At 41.4% G+C, this 21,007-nt stretch overlaps 1 protein-coding gene across 1 annotated transcript in view; it reads right to left on the bottom strand.

The window, feature by feature from the left end:
* Positions 1-10,385: 10,385 nt before the first annotated feature.
* WIF1 (WNT inhibitory factor 1) overlaps positions 10,386-21,007 on the bottom strand; it is a 44,354-nt gene continuing 33,732 nt past the window's right edge. Inside the window, exons 5-10 of the mRNA XM_063134775.1 lie at positions 19,731-19,826; positions 18,223-18,318; positions 15,716-15,811; positions 13,819-13,914; positions 13,539-13,634; positions 10,386-10,941 (exon numbers count right to left, since the gene is read on the bottom strand). Coding sequence (XP_062990845.1) covers positions 10,817-10,941; positions 13,539-13,634; positions 13,819-13,914; positions 15,716-15,811; positions 18,223-18,318; positions 19,731-19,826 — 605 coding nt within the window. The 3' untranslated portion in view covers positions 10,386-10,816. The remainder of the gene's footprint in view (positions 10,942-13,538; positions 13,635-13,818; positions 13,915-15,715; positions 15,812-18,222; positions 18,319-19,730; positions 19,827-21,007) is intronic.

Below are 21,007 nucleotides of genomic sequence, written 5' to 3'. Positions count from 1 at the left end.
GACTGCATGCCATTAAGAGAGAGAGACAGACAGACAGAGAGAGAAGAGGGCAGACTTCACCTGATACCTTAAATGAGAATAACAAAAGCACATGCTTAGAGAATGCCATAATTTGGGCTCTCTGTACCTTTGTCATTATCTTGAAAAGGCCACCTTCTACAATCTTTTCCAGACTTACAGTGATGCTGCTGGAGTTGGGTGTCAGGGCCTAAGACCAGGGCTCCACAGACCCCAAATGACCACCTAGAAAGCATCAGATGATTGGATCATGGCAAGCAGGTCAGCATCTGGGCTGGCAAATCCGATATCCTTCTTGTAGTCATGAAGGTGCTATGATCAGAGCATTTCTTTCTTTTATCGGTTTTTGTGTGTGTACTGTTTTGTTCTAACATATCAGGCATGTAGATGCAATTGAAAAACATGGAGTGGCGATGGGGCGAAGAGAAATGTTAATTGTGTGCTTCACAACTGAAGTAATACACATATGACTGTTTAAATCTCTCCCCCCGCCCCATTAAATCCAGGGTCTAAAGTTATCTTGCTGCACCACTGGTGAACATTCGTACCATTAAATTCATACCATTAAACCTTGCGGTGCCTGCTATTGGTGGCATTAAGCACAGCATCTGCTTTCTGCAACAGACAAATTAATCCAGGGTCTATGGGAGAAGCAGAATTCTCTATGAGCATCATAATAACTTAAGATCATTGAGCCTCTCTGTTGATTAGCGAGAGGCTCCTCAGAGTATATGTGCTTCTAATTCTTGCACTTGATATAATTCAAGCCATTCAGAACTTAATTGTTTCTCGGTAAAATTCTTCACCCAAAACATTCTTAGTGGGTCGATCACAATGGGGGCTGGAGAAAACTTTGTTCTGTTCTCTTTCCTCTTGTACGCCTCCCCCCATCATGCCACCCGCCATAACATTCCTATCCAGGCAGAATAAATCCTTCAGCAGCATTCTTTATCCGTGGCTGTTTGATGTCGTTCCAGCAACTTCAAACACAAGAACCATCCAGACTGCTTAAAGTCAAAATGGCTGAGATTCCACTGTCAAGGGAACCGGCAATAGCGACAAGGCAGGCCTGGCTGTCACGATGAGGCAGGCTGGAAGGGAAACGCTCCTCGGGCACAAACTGGCTATAGAGCCTCCCCCGGCAGCCCTTCTGCTTTTCAGCACCCCTTGATGCATCTTTTGTCCATCTGTGACTGACCAAACAAGGCCGAGGGAGAAACTCCTGAATAGCTTTACTGCTGTGCTCAAAGCAAAGTAATGGGAACAGGAGCTCAGTGCAAGACACACAAGGGAACTTCAAGGAGGGTCTGAATGAGCAGCTGAAAACAACAGTTTGGTTATGTCAAGGAGTTTGGCTGTGCTCAAGAATTTCACGGCCCTCTTTTTTGGTGCTGGAGCTGCCTGGCAGCTTCCATCCATATGCCTGCAGGGTCAGCTAATTCCAGAAGCGGAGCACTACCGACAGCCTGACTGCTCAGGCAGTTCTGGGGCGGATTTGTTCTCTCTCTCTCTCTCTTTCATAGTACTAGAACCTGGGGTCAACCGATGAAGCTGAATGATGGGAAGTTCAGGATAGATCAAAATAAATACTTCTTCACACAGGACATAGTTAAACTATGAAGTTTGTTACCACAAGAGGTTTTGATGGGCACCAATTTGTGGCCAAATTAAACGTTCTGCATCTATGAACAGGGCCAGCCCTACCATTAGGCAAATAGAGGCAGTTGCCTCAGGCAGCAGATACTGGGAGATGGCAGCAAAGTGTTGGGGGAGAGTGTGTACCATTCAGCTTTCCCTGCACCCACTCAGTTGGCCTTCCATCTTCAGGTGCACCAGGGGCTGCTATCTCATTGCCAATGTTGAAGAAAGATACAACTGCCAGTCCAACTGACTTTTGTTCGTGGAATGGGAGAGGGTGCCAACTTGTTTTTTTCCCAGGAAGCAAATGTCTCAGGCTGTGTGTGATACTTTTCCTTACTCTCATATAAGCCTGTGTGGTTCTGATTCAGATTGGGACCATGGTACTCGGGGCGGGGGGATTAAGCCATTTCCCCCTGAAATCCCAGCCTCCCCCCAGGTTGGATTAAAAAAGAAAAGAAGAAAGCCACCACGAACTATGCAGTTTTTGAATGTCATTACCTGTTCCTCTGCTGTCCTGGCTGCTGAGTGCATTGGGGGGCGGGGCAGATAGGATGTTTCTGACACTGTCCCCACTGATGTCACAGACTAAAAGCCACAGGCTAAGAGCCATAGGCCAAGAGCCTTTTGGTTCTTGCCATTCAGTCACGCCAAATGCTCACGCCTCTATGAAGATGCAGCCCTAACTATCTGGAGGGGAGGGGAAAGAGACAAACAGCTTCAGCTGGTTGGCCTGGATGGAAATTAAACCCTCCTTCCAGCAACAGGCTCCAATGGAAGTCTGGGACATCTGGAGGGCTCCAGGTTGGAGAAGGCTGCACTGTGCTATGTTGAATAATAGCATGTCCAAGGGTCCATAGCCAAAGAAGGGCCTGGTGAGTGGCTTTCCTATTAATTATCCATGTTTCTTGCATAGGAGGGAGGGGCACCTAACTTGTTGTTGCTTCTGTTTGTGGCCAAAGAGAAGCCACTCATCTCCAGTCATTGATTAACATTCTGGTGCCTTTTCTAAGTAACATGGTTCCTTTTTTAAGAAGTGAGGGGAAAGCAAGATGACAAATCTCAAATAAACTTCTCCGAACCACAACAGTTACAAAAGATCTAGTTTAAGACCTTTTTGAATACTGAATAAGTTGTACTTATTGCATGTGGTTACACTGGTCCATTAATGTTAACATTGTTCAACATAGCAAATATATTGCAGTGGTCTTCGTTTTTGTTTGTGGTTTAGCCATCACACTTTCCAGACTCTAGTTAAATAATTTACTATACAACTTAATGCCTTTCAGCTGTCAGTCAGATAAAAGAGATCTCTAGAACAAGCTGCCAATGAAAAAAAGCCAACATTTGTCCAAACACAGTTTGGCAAACAGTGGAAAATCCAGTTTGGCAGAATGTATAGGAGAGATCGCATAACACTCTTTGATCCAACCCCTGGTACTCGACAGAAAAAACCAACAACCACTAGTCACCATCATATCTACTTCCTATACATCCCAAACTTTTTGGAACTGGAGGAATAGAGGTTTTGCCTTTTTGTGTTATGCTCACTCTGTACACCCAGCATTAGAAGAAGTTGCATGTATTGTGTGTTATCATGTAAGGACTTTCCAAAGGGTAGCTGTCTGTTGCAGCAAGAATAAGAAATTTATCAGGGGCGATATCATGCTATATGCCAATTACTGGATGCATGAGCTGGAGGTTGCTCTTGTGTTAGTCCTGCTTGTGGCCTTCCCATGGACATCTAGTTGATTGTCCACTATGTAAACAGAATGGTGAACTAGATAGGCCTTTGGCCCAAACCAGCATGGGTCTTCTTACATTCATATGTTCTGAAAGAGACTTGTTGCACATTAAAGAATGACACATTTAATAATAAGCATTCATAGAAAGAGACCACTTCTTTTGTTAGTCTTGAAGGTGCTATAAGCTTCTTGGTTGTTGTAATGTGGGTATCAAGCTATCAAAGCTGGATCAGGGCTCCAACATTAATGGTGGTGGTGGTGGAAAAAATAATTCCAATTACTATGCAGCACCAATTGTTTTCTCTACCAAACCATGGTCCAGAGAACCACGTGACTCAAACTAGGACATGGCAAGACCACTTTAGGATCACTGGACAATGTGATCTGAGGAAAATTCTTTCCCAGGTTTAAATAAGGTGACCAGTTAGACCATACTCATTAAGCACACCCCATCTAATGAGTTTCCACCATATTGGTTCATTTGATACTCCAGTAGTGAATGCTTTCTCCTGATGTGTTTCCGGATGGCATATTTCCTAGTGGCAGAGCCGACCTATCGTTAGGCAGGGCAAGGACGCAGATCTGCGGGTGGCAGTGAGGTGTTGAAGAACAGAGCTGTGTGTGCCAGGCAGCCTGCCCCGTAAACCTAAGCAAGTGTGGTGTCCTCAGGTGTGCTGGAGCATGCTGTTCTGTTGCTGCTTTGAAGAGTCAACTGCCAGTATATTGAAGGAGGGGCACCATCTTGCCCTTCACCACAAGTAGTAAAATGGCTCGAGCTGTCCTTGCTTTTCATATAGGACTGCAATCAGTCAATCATATCATGCAAGCCATATAGCAATGGCATACTTAATAGGGAGCTACTGCTGCTTACCCTCAATAACAGCTAATGTGATTAGAATAGTCAAATATCTTTTAGTGCACATAAAGATTACACCGAGGTAAGCTTAGGAGAACATCATTTCCATGTGATGCTTTGTTGTTGCCTAGAATTCGGCAGTGAGAACTTCATCGTGTGCCAGCATCTCTTTTTGGTTACATTCGTCTCTTTGACTTTTAATTATTTACCTCTGCCTTCACTAATTAAAAAGAACCCCAGAGGGCCACATAAGGAACAAATAACATTTTGTTACAAAAGCAAGGACAATCAAAAACAAATGGCCTGATGAGCGCCGATTAAAGTTCCCATTAGGATAATACATCCCCCATTATCTTTTCTATTTTCCAATGTTCCTCTAAATAATAATTAAAAAACTTTTGAAAGATGTGGGCAGAGTTAGGACCTTAAATGTCAGCCTCTTCCTTGGGTTAAATTAGGATGTTTTCTAGTCCCTTAATGAGTGAGTGTCTAGATATTTAGTAAAGCATGTGCACTATTCCTTGTTCTCTGCTTAATGGATGTCCTTCACTGATGTAGCTGTTTGTTTTTTCATTTGCTGCCAGGGAAAATGGATCGGCCCTTCGCAGGCAAAACAGAGCCATCTGACTGATCAAAAGGAGTTTCAGTCTAAATACAAAGAAACAAACTGTTTTCTTATCGTTTCTAAAAATCCTCAAGATATCGTGCAGGTCTAGCATAGCTGGGCTCCTTTTGTTTGTGGGTGGTCTCCCAACAGGTTTTGGTGGAAAGGAAACACATCGCCATGGGGAAATGACTCCAATATTTATTTATTTATTTATTTAGCGTCTTCAGAAAAGCATTTATATACTACTTTTCACCCTAGCAAGGACCCCCTTGTTAGAGTGATCAGAATCAAACCAAGCCAGACACTACCAAAAACGACGGGGGGAAAAATACATCTTAAAAGCAAACAGAGCAGAGTTAAAATCTTCAGTGATAAAAACTTCTAGCATAGAAACAATGAAAAGCCAAGCAGAATAAGAACATTTGTGCTGCCTCCCCAGACTCTACTGGTGATGCACCCAGTTTCACCCCCTTTAGGAAGGAATTCCATAGCTGGGGTGTTGTCACAGAAAAGGCCTTGTTACATGTTCCCACCAACCAAACTTGTTTTGTTGGTGGGCCATATAATGGGGGCCTTCAAGCTACAGATAGATTCATACGGAAGGAGCTATCTTGGCCCTAAGCTTTCTCTTAATGAGCTGCAAAGTCTTAGATTGAGGTAATTTTTCATAGATAGAAAAGCATCTTCTCTGTTTTTACATAGATTGTTCATGTTTACATGGATTATCCATTGTATCAAAATCTTGTCATTACGTTTTTATTATATTAATAAAACATTTGTATGATATATAATACACATCGTTTTAAAAAAGCACACACACACACACACCAAAAAAACCCCATCTACAAGTCTTCTCAAAATATCCAACCTCTGAAATAAAGAAGTAACATTTAACCATCATTACATAAATCAGTGGTGGGGAATGTGTGGCCTTCCAGATGTTGTTGGGCTGCAACTCCCATCATTCCTCCCCATTGGCTAAGCTGGCTAAGGCTGATGGGAGTTGCAGTCCAATAACATCTAGAGGAGATTTAGATAATGGGAGTTCTAGTGTAATGATGAAATATTCTGGCCCCAATCCATTTAATGTCATTATAACTCACATTATGACTAACTTGTTCCATTAGTTTCCATGGACTTATTTCCACGTATTGCTGCAATTGTATGGATACTTACATGAAAGTAAGCCTGACTGGAATGGACTCAATTGAACTTATGTCTGAGTAAACATGTATAGGATTGCATTGTAGGAGCTCAATCCTATGCATTATTAATACAAAATAAATTTAATTAACGTGGTTCACACAAAATGCTAATGCACACTCAGTGGTTGAGTGTGGGTTGTTGTTGAAACTTGGGTTGGCATGTTGTCCAAACTATGATCATTTTCTGCAGGGTGGCTTGTTAACAATGCAGGGTGGTTTATTTTTCTCAAACAAGCACTTTGAGAACCCATGATCTGTTGGGTTGTTCAGGGATAGTTAGCAAGCCACACTGCATGGTAATCCCTAGTAAGTATGGATAAGATTGTAGCATACCCATGACTGACTGGAACAGACATCTGGAAATATACAAGATACATTGATGTCTTTATGCCACAAGTGCAAATGCTTTTCACATAGTTTCAAAATCTTAAACTTTAACAATGAAAAATTGGCCTTATGGTATCTGTTAGAGGCTAAACCTGGCAGCTCATCAGTTACAAAAGAGAACAAGACATTATAATAAACAAAGAGCTGCTGGATAATCATGAGTCAGTACAAACTAGAGCTCAAAACACAAATCATTCACACAGTAGCCAAGATTACTCCATAAAATGCGGCGGCCAACTCTCTGGGAATGGAAAGAAATGCCAAGCCTAGGTTTCATCAGTGCCAGCTGTTAAGTAGCCATGTAAGATCCACGATGTTGGAATGTATAACATAAAATGTGAACTACTAAACTGGGGAAGAACAATGTTCGTCAGGGTGTTGTAAGGACTACAACAGTATAATATATACGAAGTGCTTGGAATGCTCTTAAATGCCAAGTCTCTCTGTGTAGATATATGTAAGCCCTGCCTGCTGAGCATCCACTTTACCCAAGCTGTGGGCCTGGAAATCATAATTTGATAAATAATATTTACAGCCCAGGTAGATGGGTAACTGTGGTAGCTAAAGCTAACCTGCAAGCCAAATGTCATTGTTTGGTGACTACGGCCAGGTCTACAACTTGTGTCAAGTCATTATGAATGTGCAATAAAAAGCAGGATATAACACTATGAAAGTGGTATCTGGATTGTACCCCAACAGTTATCAGTACACTTCCATACACGTCTAGCTTATGTTTCAAGAACAAATATAGCAAGCAGCTATATTAAATGGCAAACTGCTGCACACCTTAGTTAACAGTAGGGATGTGGGCGAAATCCACAATGGATTCAAGTGATCTGGATTTATAAATCCAACCTGCAGATTCCAAAGTGGACCAACTTTTCCTGAGCCATGCAGATTTTGCCAACTTGTGCACTGTTTTTCATTGCAGGGGAGGCGGGGGGGGGGGGGGAGAAGAGGATTTGTGTTAATGCACATTAACTAATGCACACTCGCCCTAATGCAAATAGAATGAAATTCTGGTTTTAAAAATCCAAACTTGTCAATGAACGGACAACAGAAAGAAAGATGTCTGTGTAACAGAAATCTGTGATACATAGATGGAACATACTTTACAAAATCTGTACAACCCTAATCAGTGGGGTGTCAAGATTATCTGAAAGTTATGTAAATATACACAAAACCAAATGCGGCATCACAAGGTTCAGACCTGGCTTGAAATTAATAAATGCAAACATCACCTAAATTGATTTAGACTATTACGAAAGGATGGATGCGCCATCAAGTGAATACTCAAAAGAATTAAGGAAGCCCAGGATGTTCAATTGTAACCCATGGAGGCTCAATATGACTGTGCTTGGTATGGCACACTTTTTTTTTTCTTGAAAGCTGCCTTCCTGCGACAATAATTTGCCAGGAGCTGCCTGCAAAGTGGGCGGGGACACCCCATTTTTTACTCTCTTTCTTCCACCCCTTCTCTTTCTCCTCACCCAGCAGGGCTACTGGAAAAGGGGTAGATTGCACTTGTCAGTGGGCTGAATGGATTGCTTGGAGATGGCTTTGAAATTAGGCCAATTCCTGGTATTTCTACAGCCAAGTGCTGCTAGAATTACTAGAACACTAACTATGTCTCCAAATGTATAACATCATCACAGATCTTTTGTAATTGTACAAGATTTTGTATGTCTGCAAGTACAAGTTACTACCGATAATCAAAATCCTTGCAGAAGAGGACTTGTGTGCCTGTCTGATGTTTTCGTCCTTCTGGAGAAGTGGGGCAAGGATTAAACTCACCTTTATATTTGGTGATCATTTATGCTTGAGAAATCTGAATACTTAACACCTGGGAGAAAGCTTCTCCAATGCCCCTTTCATCGAGGCAAAGCACAGGGGAATTTACTATCTTTATCCAGCTTATGGAAGACATTAGTACCTTTGTTACATTAAATGCTTGTACACCAATCCCTTTCTGCATCGAAGACTTATTTGCATGCTGAGCAACCAAAGCACTTCATAGTATGTACAGGGCAAAGATGGTCAGCCTTACTAGGGCTGAAAGTAAACAACCATCAGCATAGTTCCTTCATGAACATTCCCATCATTCAATAGGTATTTTGCTTGTATAGGACCATGTATATATCTCTGAATGGAATATGTAAGTAGATAATGGATACAGACAGTATTACTAACGAAAACATACACAGACGTTTCTACTTCTTTTAAATAAAACCATTTGTGTTAACTATAGCTATCCTCTTAGATAAGAATTTTATTTCAGAATATGGGTTTTATGATAAATATACAATATGCTGGTTTTTCATTTCAAATTTTTCGAATAAGTATATGGATTTGTTGTGCTATATGATTGCATCCTTTTCTTGGCATGCATGTTACAGGGAAAGTCTCTCATTTGTTTCCTATTTAAATACTACAATAGCACTAAAACAAATGAATTGTAATTTAATTGTGTGAGATGCTTATTCTCTGCACACACACCGGAAATACCTCTGGGTAAGCTGCACCATAGCACTAAAGAAAATAATTTTTGGGGAACTTACATTACATTAATGGGTTTACATAGGAATGTACATTTTAAAACTACATTACCTCATTTATATAATTAGCTTACTATAACTTTCTCCAATGCCCATAAGAAAATAAAATGGGGTTGCAGTTTATATATGATAAGAAGAACACTGGGGAAACTGATCCTTATTGTTACTCTGTGCTCAATAGCATACACAAAATGCTTTAACATTCTTCTTGGATGGATCAAGAGTAAGTAAGTCACACTAAAGTCCCATTAATTTCAATGGGTCCTAAGTTAATCATGGCCACCTTTGCACGTTGATTTCAGTAGGAAGGAAATAACTTGTTCAGGATCCATTGTCTTCTATTTACCCACTAGTAAGCTTATCCAATGACCTTTTACAATCTATATTACTTCTATCTAAAATTATTTCTAGGCCTCCTAAGAACAGCTCACTACAAGAATTTTCTGGTACACTTTTGTACCAGGGCCAGAGAACTAAGGCTGCTCTGACTACACTTTTTATGCCACCAAGAGAAAAGCTAGCTTTCCAACTTCTCCCATTTTGATAAAGCCCCTGGTGCTGTACTTCTGGTCTTGCCAATACCTTTGTTGTGTGAGCATATGAAGTACTATTGGATCCCTGTATTGGGACAAGTTGACTCCTTGCACAGTTGTCTTGGTGTCAGCACACTGAAGCATAATATCATAGAGTAAGAGAAGACCTTATAGGCCATCAAGTCTAACTCCCTGCTTACTGCAGGCAGTCCAAACCTAGAGCATCCCCAATAGATGGCTGTCCAGATGTAAGATGAGGCCATCTATATCTTCAGATACTGGGCTGGGATCAAGGGTGGGCATGGTTGAGCACATGCTGATGGTGCACACCCCTGGAGTTGCTTCTCCTCTTCGCCACCGCAATCTGCTTCTTCACCTGCTTCTCACTTTGGCCCAAACATTGGAGGTGGTGAGAATGAGACGCAGTAGATGCCACTGCCTGCTTCCTGCCTGGTGACAATAGCTGCTGGTCACGATGGTGGGTGAGAAGGTAGCATCACTAATGGGGGGGCATTGAAGGTATCTTGCCCAACCCCTTCAAGAACCTGGAGCCACAATGTTCAGATATCATGTCATGTATCACCACAACTCCAGACGCACACTGGCAGCATCTTTCATTTCATACATAACAATCAGTATAAAAATGTTTTATTACTTAAGAGCTGTTTTGTGTACAATATATTATATTGCTATAAGCCAATGCAAAGACTGAGTTCATACTTCATACTTCCACTTTCTTTCCAATATATTATACTGTTTCAATGCCACCACAATGTATTTAATACAGAGCATCTTGCAGAAATGGGAATTGGTTTTAAATTAGAAAAAAAATGCTTTATTAAACAAAACAGGTAAAAAGCAATCATGCCAAAATTAAAATCCAATTTTACTACTTGTTTAAGCTACCTAGGCACAATTCAGGGGAGAAAAAATGGTGTGTCCAGGCCAGAATGTTTCAAAATTCCCCCTTTTGGATGGTCAATTTGTTTTGAGGAATTTCTGAGCAGAAAAAAAATGCAACTTAATAAAGAATTGAAATATAGTACAAAAAGAAACCGGTCAAAAGCACTGCAAACAAGAAGCTATAATGGTGCTAGAGAAGTAAAACTTAAAAGGAACAGTAAATATCAGCTCAGTGGTTTATAATGAAGCTAGTAAAATTCAGGCCAGTAATCTTAAAATGTAATGAACAGCATTTTAAACGTTCAACAAATGAAAGGTTAATGAAGGCTATGAACTTTGTGTAGCATAAAACGTTTCAGATGTTGCAGTTCACCAGATATAATTGGATTCAGGGGGCGCTTGCCTCTCCTCAGCCCTTTTAGGTGAAGGTGTGTGCTGCTGCCTGTGTTTGGTGCCTGTTGGCCTGAGGACGTTCAGAAGGTTGGCTCCATACCCTGAAAAAGAATCCAGTACAGGGGGTCAAGGAACTACAAAAGAAGTAGTCTGTCTTCATTGTTAATGTTTCCCATGGAAGAGTTTTCTGCATTTGGATTAGGGTGGCCACTTATGCATCTCCAAAAAAAGAAGATGAAATGAGGACACAGATTTGCATAAAATCTGCATATGCTAATTAATATGTATAAATTCACATTTAGAAACAATTACTACAATTTAAATAGAAATATAATGTTTCACCAGAGTGGGGAAGGCATCCTGTGTGCCTGCTTAGACTTTCTGAACAGGTGATAACTTGAAGGCGTCTGCTCTCCTTCCTGATAGTTCTTTAACTTTAAACTGAATTTGGACTGGCAAGCCCTTCAAATGGAGGATATCTTCAAAGAGAGGACTGTCCTCTGCAGTATAGGACACACGGCCACCCTAATTTGGATGCAGCAAGATTCAATACATATCACATCAAAACCTCACACCAACAAATACTGAATTGTGAGAAGTTCACTTTTTCATGAGGAACATGGATCTACCTTGCCACAGGTGTTCTGCACCAATTTATAGACAAACAATTCACTTGATCTTTCTCTGCACGGTGAAACCAATGCAAAGTGACATTCCGGGTGAATTCAGGTGAAGGGAATTAATCTTTTTAATGCTCTGACAGAAGTGTCTGAGGTTGCAGATCACACTATGGTCTGGTACCTTCACTTTTCAAAGATTCCCAGAATTTGGTGAATTGTGATTTTAGCATATATTAGGTCATCTGAGTGGCTGTTTAGTATACCACAGAGAAATTCAATTAGTGTTGACTTCAAAACAATAACAACAACAGAAATCCCACCATCAATGAAGTGATCTTAATAGATGGTCTCATGAGAGAAACTTTCAAACAGTACGTTTCTTTATTATGATTTTATCCTGTCCTTCTTCCAAGGAGTTCAGGATAATATAGTGCTCTCCTCCCAACCCATTTTATTCTCACAGTAATGCTGAGAGATAGGTTAGGTTGAGAGAGTGCAACTGATCCAAAGTCTCCCAGCAAGCTTCATGGCTGAATAGGGATTTGAAGCTGGGTCTTCCCAGACTACGACCAATTCTTTAACCACTATTTAGATGTTACTTTGCCCCATTAGAAAGGCTTATGGTGAGTGGTTATAAGTTAGGCCATGTACAGTCAATAACTTTTCATAGACTTAGATGTCATGTAGTAGCACCATCATAGCCCATGGTACACATATCAAGTTTGTGTGCCCTACCATAATGCCTTGTCCAACTGGTTTTGCTAGGTTGTGGGAGGGGGGTTGTAGTGAACTGTTCCATGAAAGATTATGCCACAATAAATTTGTTAGTCTTTAAGTGCCACAAATATAGTTTCTCCAACAAAATGTTTCACTGTGTGCTATGCTTCCAGCCAGCCAGCCATGCCCTCTTCCAGGATACTCCATTCCATTTCCTGGTAAATGGAAATCCTGGGGTGTCCTTGAGCCTGCTGATACCTCCCTCTTGTGTGTGGATGGTGCCATTTAGGCTACATAAGGATCCACACTCAGAGAATGAACTCAGTATTACCGCATAACATATGACGAATTGCAATAAACCCTAGACTGTTAACATTTATTTAACAATGAGTGACTGTTACAATGACAATGAAAATGTTCAAGGCCATGTCTTGTTCTATGAGATGATGGCTTTTAAAGACGGCCATTGAAAGAAACACTTAAGATGGGGCACAACAGTTGGCCCAGTCAACTTACAGCCTGTGGCATTGTACTAGTGCTGCAAATTGAACTGGGTCACCTAATTTGTGCAGCTGCAAGGCTTCATCTTGCCAGAGCAGCAGCCACCATTGCTCAATGTGGCATAATGCCACTGCTCAAAATCACTGCATGGAAACCAACTGGTTGGAGAGGGAGACATCCATGATGGGGTGGGGTGGGGGCTCATTCAACTTGGGCCCATGCACTTAATGCTCAGTAGTAATCTGGTGTGTGATAGGAATTTAATTGAGAGGATGCCACTGTACCTATGTCAACTCAACTATTTGGGCTGTACATATCCACAATACTGATTTCCAAATGCAAGGCTGTACATGTACACAATACCACTATCCCAAATGCATTTTGACCAATCTTGTCCTCTTCAGTGGAAGAAAATATAAAGGTAAACAATCATTACAACCTTTACTAAGGCAAAATTAACATGATATTTGAAGTCCTACATGAAAACAGTAGTTATATATACAGAAACTGTGACATCCACACCATGCAACTGGTAAGTGCTTAAAAGAAAGAAAAAAAAGGGGGGGAGGCATTCCCTCCATGTTCAAAAATGACTAATCCCTCTGCCTGAAGTAGCCATTTAACATAACCAAAGCAAACAAATCAGTTGTTTTCAGAATGCTAACACACTGACTAATTCATGGAGATGGCTTAGATGCATAATGTCCAAGCCTTCTCTGGGAGTTAGTTGGTATGTTAGCATTCTAAAAACTGTTTAGAACAACAAGTTTATTTATTTTTGCCTATACCAACTCAAAGCCATCCCAGCAATATTGCATATTTATAGGGCCGAATAATCAGATCTTATCAGCACCACTCACTTTTATTGCAATGCCTTCCGTGCCAGCCTTCTTGACATTGACATGTGTTAGGTTCAATACAGGTGCCATATAATCCACAACCAGGTTCACAGACAGCTGGAAAAAAGATACTGATTGTTAAAATCAAAACTAAGTGTCTTTCTGCTGAAAGATCACCTTCCACGTGTATACATAAAAACCTAGTACCTAGATGACACAGTTTTAATGTGAATGTAACAAACTTTTGAATCTACTATTAAAACCCTTTAGGGGGAAAAGATCAGGTAGATTCAGTACTTACGCTTTGAACAAAGATCTCCTTGGTAGCCTTTCGAACACTTGCATTTATTTTTACCAGTACATTTACCTCCATTTCTACATGGCTGATGGCATTTGCCTAGAAACAGAAAAGATGACAGTGGTGCTTTAAGTTAAAGCCAGCTCAGCACCACTAGGAGTGGATTGGTGACAGATTGAACAACAGTTATTATGACCTATGAGACCCAAATAGGGCCACAATATAGTCAGGAAACCCTAACTTCACATACTCAACAAAGTGGACAGAAGGTAGACTTTTTTCATCCTTCTGTTTGTTGTTGTTGTTGTTTTAAAAAAGTATTAGTGTGGTTTTAGAACTTTTCACTGTTTACCTTGGTTGATACTTTGGTTTTATTCTGTTTAAAATGTGTGGGTTTTATATTATGTTTTACTATCTTATTGTATTTTATGGTTTTAAAATACAATAAGTTCATTTCGTGAATCACCCAGAGAACTTCGGCTAATGGGCAGTACAGAAAGATGAATAAGTAAAATAAGGTAGATTTGGGTGTAGTGGTAGATTTTCTGAGTGATTTGCAGGCGATTGGCAAGGACTTCTGACTCCCAACAACAACAAGATGATTCCCACCTCCACCCTAAATTATACTGCTGAAATGAAGAGAGCTTAGCTATAACTAGGAGCGGATGTTTGTGTGGAAGGACTGTAAACTTGTCTTACTTCTTGTACTTAAAATTTCAGGGCTCACAACTCTTTAATTTTAACTGTATGCCTTTTGCATCAGGCGTGGTTGGTGGATCTCAGGTTTCTAGTAAACTGTAAACAAAATAGATCCCATAAGCCTGAAATGTGCCCCACCCCTAGACTAGGTACCTAGATTCATAGCAGCCTTTCACACTGCATAGAATAGCATGCGAGGAGGGCTGCTGATCAGTGAAATCAAGTTTAAAAACCCACTGGGCATATAAAAGCCTTTGGGCGCGCCTAGAGTAGCTCTTTGGATCTTAGCCAAGGAGTCTCGGGAATTAACTACACATATTGCAGGCAATGCAAACATGTGCAACAGTGCCTGGATGCCAGACTTTTGTTTTTAAAAGAAAAACTGCTTCTAGACGAGAGGATTTAATCCTTTCTCCACCCACCTCTTCTCTGTGCCAGATCAAACCCTCTCAAATTAGTTTTCTTTGGATACAAAGAAGAAAGTAATTTGGACTCTGTTTGCTTATCATATTCTTCCTTAAACTGGTGCTTCCCATATGCATTGGACTGTAGCTCCATCACCCCAGCTAACATGGGCAATGACTGTGCTAGTTGGGGATGATGGAAGCTGTAGTTCAGCATATCAGGAAGATACCACCTTGGAGACATCTGGCATGCAATATATACTTAGCCTCTGCATGTAGTAGGGCTTTTTGCTCCTATTATCTAGGATGGCTATTTTTCTGGAAGTGGGGACTAAGGGTACAATCCTATGCATATTTAGACAGGGGGAAAACCCCTAAAACTCCCAGCAGTCCCCAGCCAGCATGGCTGACTGGAGAATGCAAGGAGTTGTGGGACTTTCTAGTCTGTAAAAATGCAAAAAACTTGCACCCTAAATTATTTTTGTCTAGCTAACCTATACAATGGTGCAACCTAACTCTTTTCAGTCAATATACATTATAATCTAGACCACATTTGTGAATCATGGTTGCTTGCCTAGGTGGGGTTCCTAACTGTGCTTGATTAAAAGCATCTAGTTCCCACTTTGCAGTATGATTTCTGAATTGTTAGCGATTATACAAAGGACAAATATCAGTCCTGAGGCCTGTGCTGTGATATCCAAGGATCATTTTTGTTGTGTGTACCCTCTTCTTATATTTTAGAAATCTCACATAGAATATTTTTGGTTTAGGGAAAATGACATAAAACTGGGACTTACTAATTTCACACTGATCCCCCTCAAATCCGGCAGGACAAATACATTTCCCTGGATAAAAACATGTTCCTCCATTGAAGCAGGTGATGGTGCAGTTTGCTGAGGGAGATAAAAACAAAGCATTAAAATATGCAGATTTTAACAAACAATAATGTATAAGTTTGGTAAGGCACAAAAAGGTTTGGGTGGTTTTCAAAAGCCAATTATGTCAAAGGCATCATGCTTAAATTGTATTCAAAGGTCCAGCATCCATTTGCATGAAAAAAACACCTAGTGTCATTTCCATTGAAATTAATTGCGAAGCCATTGAGATTCATGCACTCTCTGTGCTCATCAGAGCTGCACGAGTTGACTTATCTATTGGTGCTGGGAGTGATGTTTAGCTTCTGCTATTTTAAAGAGCAAATTCAATGCAAAATGGAAGTGTCTCCATAGGCACATTCTAAAATTATTTTTTGCAGAGAGTCAGCTAGGCCACGCTGTCATTAATTTGGACATCTTCTGCTAATAACAATTGTCTTTCTTACCCTCTTCTCCCTCTGGATTGAGACAGAGAACAACATTAAATACAATATAATACATAAAACTAGTTAAAGAGCATATAAAACCAATAGAATATTAAAGTAACAATCACAACGTCTTAAAATTCTTAGGTTTAAAATTCATCTGAGTAGACCTGCTGGAAGAGACTAGTCTTTATGGCTGTCTTAAACTCAGAAAGAGTATTAAGCAGAGGAATATTCCTCAGTCTGGTGGCAGCAGAAGAAAAGGTCCTCTGGGTAACAGCTGTCAGCCTAGTTGTGGCTGACTGGAGTAAACCCTTCCCCAGAGGACCTGAGTGTGCAGGGTGGATTTTACAGGAGTAACCTGGACCCAAACCATGTGGGGCTTCAAAGTTAATAACCAACACTTTATACTTCACTCAGAAACTAATTGGCAGCCAGTGAAATGATTTTAATGTTGGTGTAATATGATCACTCCTAGGGGTACCAGTGACCAACCTGGCTGCCATTGTTTGAACTAGTTGAAGTCTCTGGACTAGGTACAAAGGTAGCCTATGTACAGCGCATTGCAGAAGTCGAGCCTCAAAGTTACCAGTGCTTGCACTACCATTTTTAGGTCTTCTAACTTTAGGAAGGAGCACAGTTGGCGTATCAGCAGAAGCTGATAGTAGGCACTCCTGGACGTCCCATCTATCTGGGCTGTCATTTGGAGTGACGGATCCAGAAGCACCCTCAAGCTGCGAATGCAGTCTTTCAGGGGTAGTGTAACCCCATCCAGAACTGGTTGACACACCTCCAAACCAGAGTTAGGGCCCTTGACAGTAAGCACCTCTGTCTTGTCTGGATTCAGCTTCAGTTTGCTTTTCCTCATCCAGCCCATTACCGCCTCTAAGCATTCATTCAGAGGAGACACAGTATCCTTAGCTGACACTGTTATTGAAGGCATAGAGAAATACATTTGGGTGTCATCTCCCAGTGGTTTCATGTAGATGTTGAACAGCATTGGGGATAGGATAGTGCCTTGTGGTATGCCATAGAACAGCTCCTTCTTTGAGGAGCAGCTATCCCCAAGCATCACCATCTGGAACCTACCCGAGATGTAGGAACTACTGGAGCACAGTGCCCCCGATTCCTAAACCCCTCAGGCGTTTCAGAAGGACACCATGGTTGATAGTATCGAAAGTTGCTGAGAGGTCCAAAAGTACCAGCAGGGACACACTCCCCCTGTCAATACTGAAAGTGTATGCAAGAAGGAATACAGAGGTTGCAGGCCAGAGTCTTCCATCTCCTGCATGCTCCTTTACTGGTGAAGCAAGACCCCGTCTCTACTTTATACATTAATAAGCTAGCTATATGAATAATGTCTCTGCCATGTTCGGCACTCTTAAGTTTAGCAATGGATGTGGAAAGCGATGACTGTCCCCATCCTACAGGCCTAACATAGGCAAGCAGAAGCAGTTGGCAGAGAACTGAGGCAAAAAGACATAGGGCAGAAAGGGAGGCTGTGAGCTAGGGCAGGTGGGAGGGCAACCCAATGGGTGCCCCCTCTAATGTTTAGATGGAGATTTAACCAGGTAAATAACTCAGTGTTAGTAAACGGCTTCAAAAATGAACAAGTTCACTTCCTATTGGTATTGTGGAAGGGAAGTCAGGCTTTACTAAGGAAGCTCCAGCCAAGCGCTGTCTGCTTCAATTGCTTGTGGTTTTCACTAATGGAAGAAAAACCCAGAGTGGCTTATTAAAAATGCAAAATATTTGTTAGCTGTGGATAGAAACTGGGAGAAAAAGGCAAGAATCTTTTTCATCAAATCTGGCACAAGGAGGAGAGAATGAGCAGATCTGTGTTGCCTGTACAGGTCAGTGGCTTTTCATAGCCCTGAGATTTTGCTTATCCAACAAATTAACTGGACAACTATTTTTTTATCGGCAAGTAAAGACTGGATGGCTTAGCCTCACGACTGAATTGGTTAAAGCTCACAGGTCTAATTATGATCCTTTCCGGCATACCTTTATCACAGTTGATGCCATAGAAATCAGGTGGACAGATGCACAATCCTGGCATGACGCAGAGCCCGCCATTCATACAGTGTGGTGTACACAGAGCTGGTGAGAGAGTGAAGGTGAATCAACATGAACATGAGTAGCTGGTACCAATGCAGGGAGAAGCACAGCAGGGGAGCTGACTAAAGAATAAGTCGTAAAGTATAAAGCACCATTTTAGCTTACAACTGATATGATTGAGTGGTCTCTCCTGCAAACAAAATGGTTGATTCGGTGGTAGGCAGTGCTCCCAAAATCCAGGCATGTGAACAAGCCCTTGAGTTTTGATTTTCATCCAAGTATCTCTGTAAACAGCATTTGGGGCATCATAGTGCAGCAGAAGGAAACTATAAGTTCACTAATCACTGTGTGTAATGGGTAGTATACACAATCAGACTCATAGAGTCACTGAATGCATGAGAGGGGAGCAGGATTACACCCACTGGGGATGCCCTTCTGGTGACCAAATGTAAAGTGATATTGAGCTATATACAGCTATAGATCTGTAGAGCCTTTCTCCATGAACAGGAACCCTGGAGCATTCAGAATTTCTGAACATGAGGCAGAGCTCTATGCATGTAAGGCCTCTGTCTCATTAATGGCAAACGTGGGGCAGCTTGGAGGCCTGGCCAATGAGTGCTTTGGCTTTTGGGGAAGGGAATGGGGCATGTGATCTTCCCCTCCCCTTCATGCATGAGGGAGTTTGTGTGTACAGCCAAATCACAGTGGACTGATATGCTATACAAACAGGTAGCACGACACACTGTCCAAATGTGGAACCAGAAGAGCTCCACAGTCCCTGGAACATACCCATCTTGTGTACTTGTAACATCCCTAATCACATATCAAGGACCAGCCCTCCCCAACTTTGCTGTAGCTTCTTAGCCTCCTGCTGTATTCCAGCCTTCCTGAATCTGCCACCCTCTGGTGTTCTGGACTACAACTCCCAGCAACCCCAGCTAGTGATGAGATTGGCAATCAGAAAACCAGGACTGGTCTTGGTAAATAGGGGCCACTGGAATGTATGCAATAGTAGCATTTATTCTCACTCATAGAGGCTGTTACTTTGCACAGATGTAGACATGCTTCTATGATTGGAACTGGACATACATGTCAGTAACAACAGCAGAGTAAAATAATTGTGGCATTTATGTTTTACAGCTAGTGTTCATTAGCAAAAGCATTCTACTTAAAGTTTTGCCAGATGGACTCTTGCTTGGTTGTTGGTCAATTCTATTCCATCATTCAAGCCCTTCAGTGGAGACTGCTTTATCTTTTGTATAAACAATCTATGTTTTCTTAAAAGCCACAGCTCATAAAATATTTTTCTTATGTGTTTAGATTTAATTTTTGGAGGCCTCCTAGCCACATCTGAAAACCTCTATGAAACAATATTGTGAAAGGCAGCGACTGCTTGGCTGTCCTTACAGTACAAATAAAGTACATAAAATAATTGAAGAAGGCTTTTTGATTACCTTTTTCACAGTGAGGACCATAAAATCCATCAGGACATTCACATACATGCCTTTCATTGCAAAACCCTCCATTTCTGCAACCTCCAGGACATTCAGCTTCAAAGAAGACAATAGTACAGATTAAATGAATTGCATGTGTTGTGAATAAATTAGTTATTCTTTCAGACAGAGCATCAGCTTCTAAGGATGCTGGCACAGTGAAAGATACCCTGGGAGCCAATCCCAGCCAGTATCCAAATGATAGACATTTTGGCAGTACATGTTGACTGAGATGCTCAGATAAGATGCATAAACAAACTCTGGGCTTGATCAGAAGGGGATTTAAATGCGCTATCACCTTGCCTCATTTGTGCAATTTGGTGAATGTCCATGTTGCCATCATGGTCCTGCAGCTCCCCTGTGGTTTCCTCCTGCTTTGCTCATATTTTTTCACAACGAGGAAAATCCATTATTGTTTTCTGGTGCACCAGTATACTGCAAAGAACCAGTGGTGTGCTCCCTGCTTTGGGGACCTTAAGGCATTTCTGTGGGGGTGTGGCTGTGCTGTTTTCTGTGATGCTTCTGAATGGGTATGTCTACATAGCATAATTTCGCTCTCCTTGTAAAATTTCATTTCTGGTTGGTGTAGTACAACCCAGCTGTTTTTTCCTCATTTCTATTTTAATGATGCAGTACTTGTGCATCTCCAAGATTACCTCTTTTTTAAAATGCACATTTGCAAACTTCCACCAGTAGCAAATCTGAGAACCCAATTCTATCCACCAGGGGTGGGGAAACTTTTTGGACCAAGGGTCACACACATAACACACATATGCCCCCCTGAAAGTGTTTCCCGCTCCCCCAGTGACCTTCTCTCCACAATATGCAGATGGATGATTTTCTGAGGGGGTTGCAGCCTAACTGCAGCATGGGGGGGGCAGTGGGGAAGCAGTGGGCCGGACTGCGAGGCTGCTCAGGCTGCATTAGACCTATGGGCCAGAGGTTCCTGGACCCTGCTATATATGTTTCCTCAGGAGTAAGACTCATTGTGTTTAATGGGACTTACTCCTAGGGAAGTGTGTGGCAGCTTTAAGTCAAATGCTCTTCTTGAACATGTGGTTTATTTTGATGGTCTTCCCATATCTAAGTGGATTTCGGGTTTAGGTCTGGTAAAAACTATTAGGAAATAACAAAGGCATGAGAATAAGTAATGACACTCAACTTAAATGTTATTGGTCAGAGGGTGGAATAAGAAAGGGGTCTGGACATTGAACTAGTACTGTGTGTGGTACAAGGTA

This window comes from Elgaria multicarinata, chromosome 9 (assembly GCF_023053635.1).
Source record: "Elgaria multicarinata webbii isolate HBS135686 ecotype San Diego chromosome 9, rElgMul1.1.pri, whole genome shotgun sequence".
NCBI classification, from domain to species: Eukaryota; Metazoa; Chordata; class Lepidosauria; order Squamata; family Anguidae; genus Elgaria; species Elgaria multicarinata.
The sequence above is the reverse complement of the archived record's forward strand: the minus strand, read 5'-3'. Positions and strand labels throughout refer to the sequence as shown.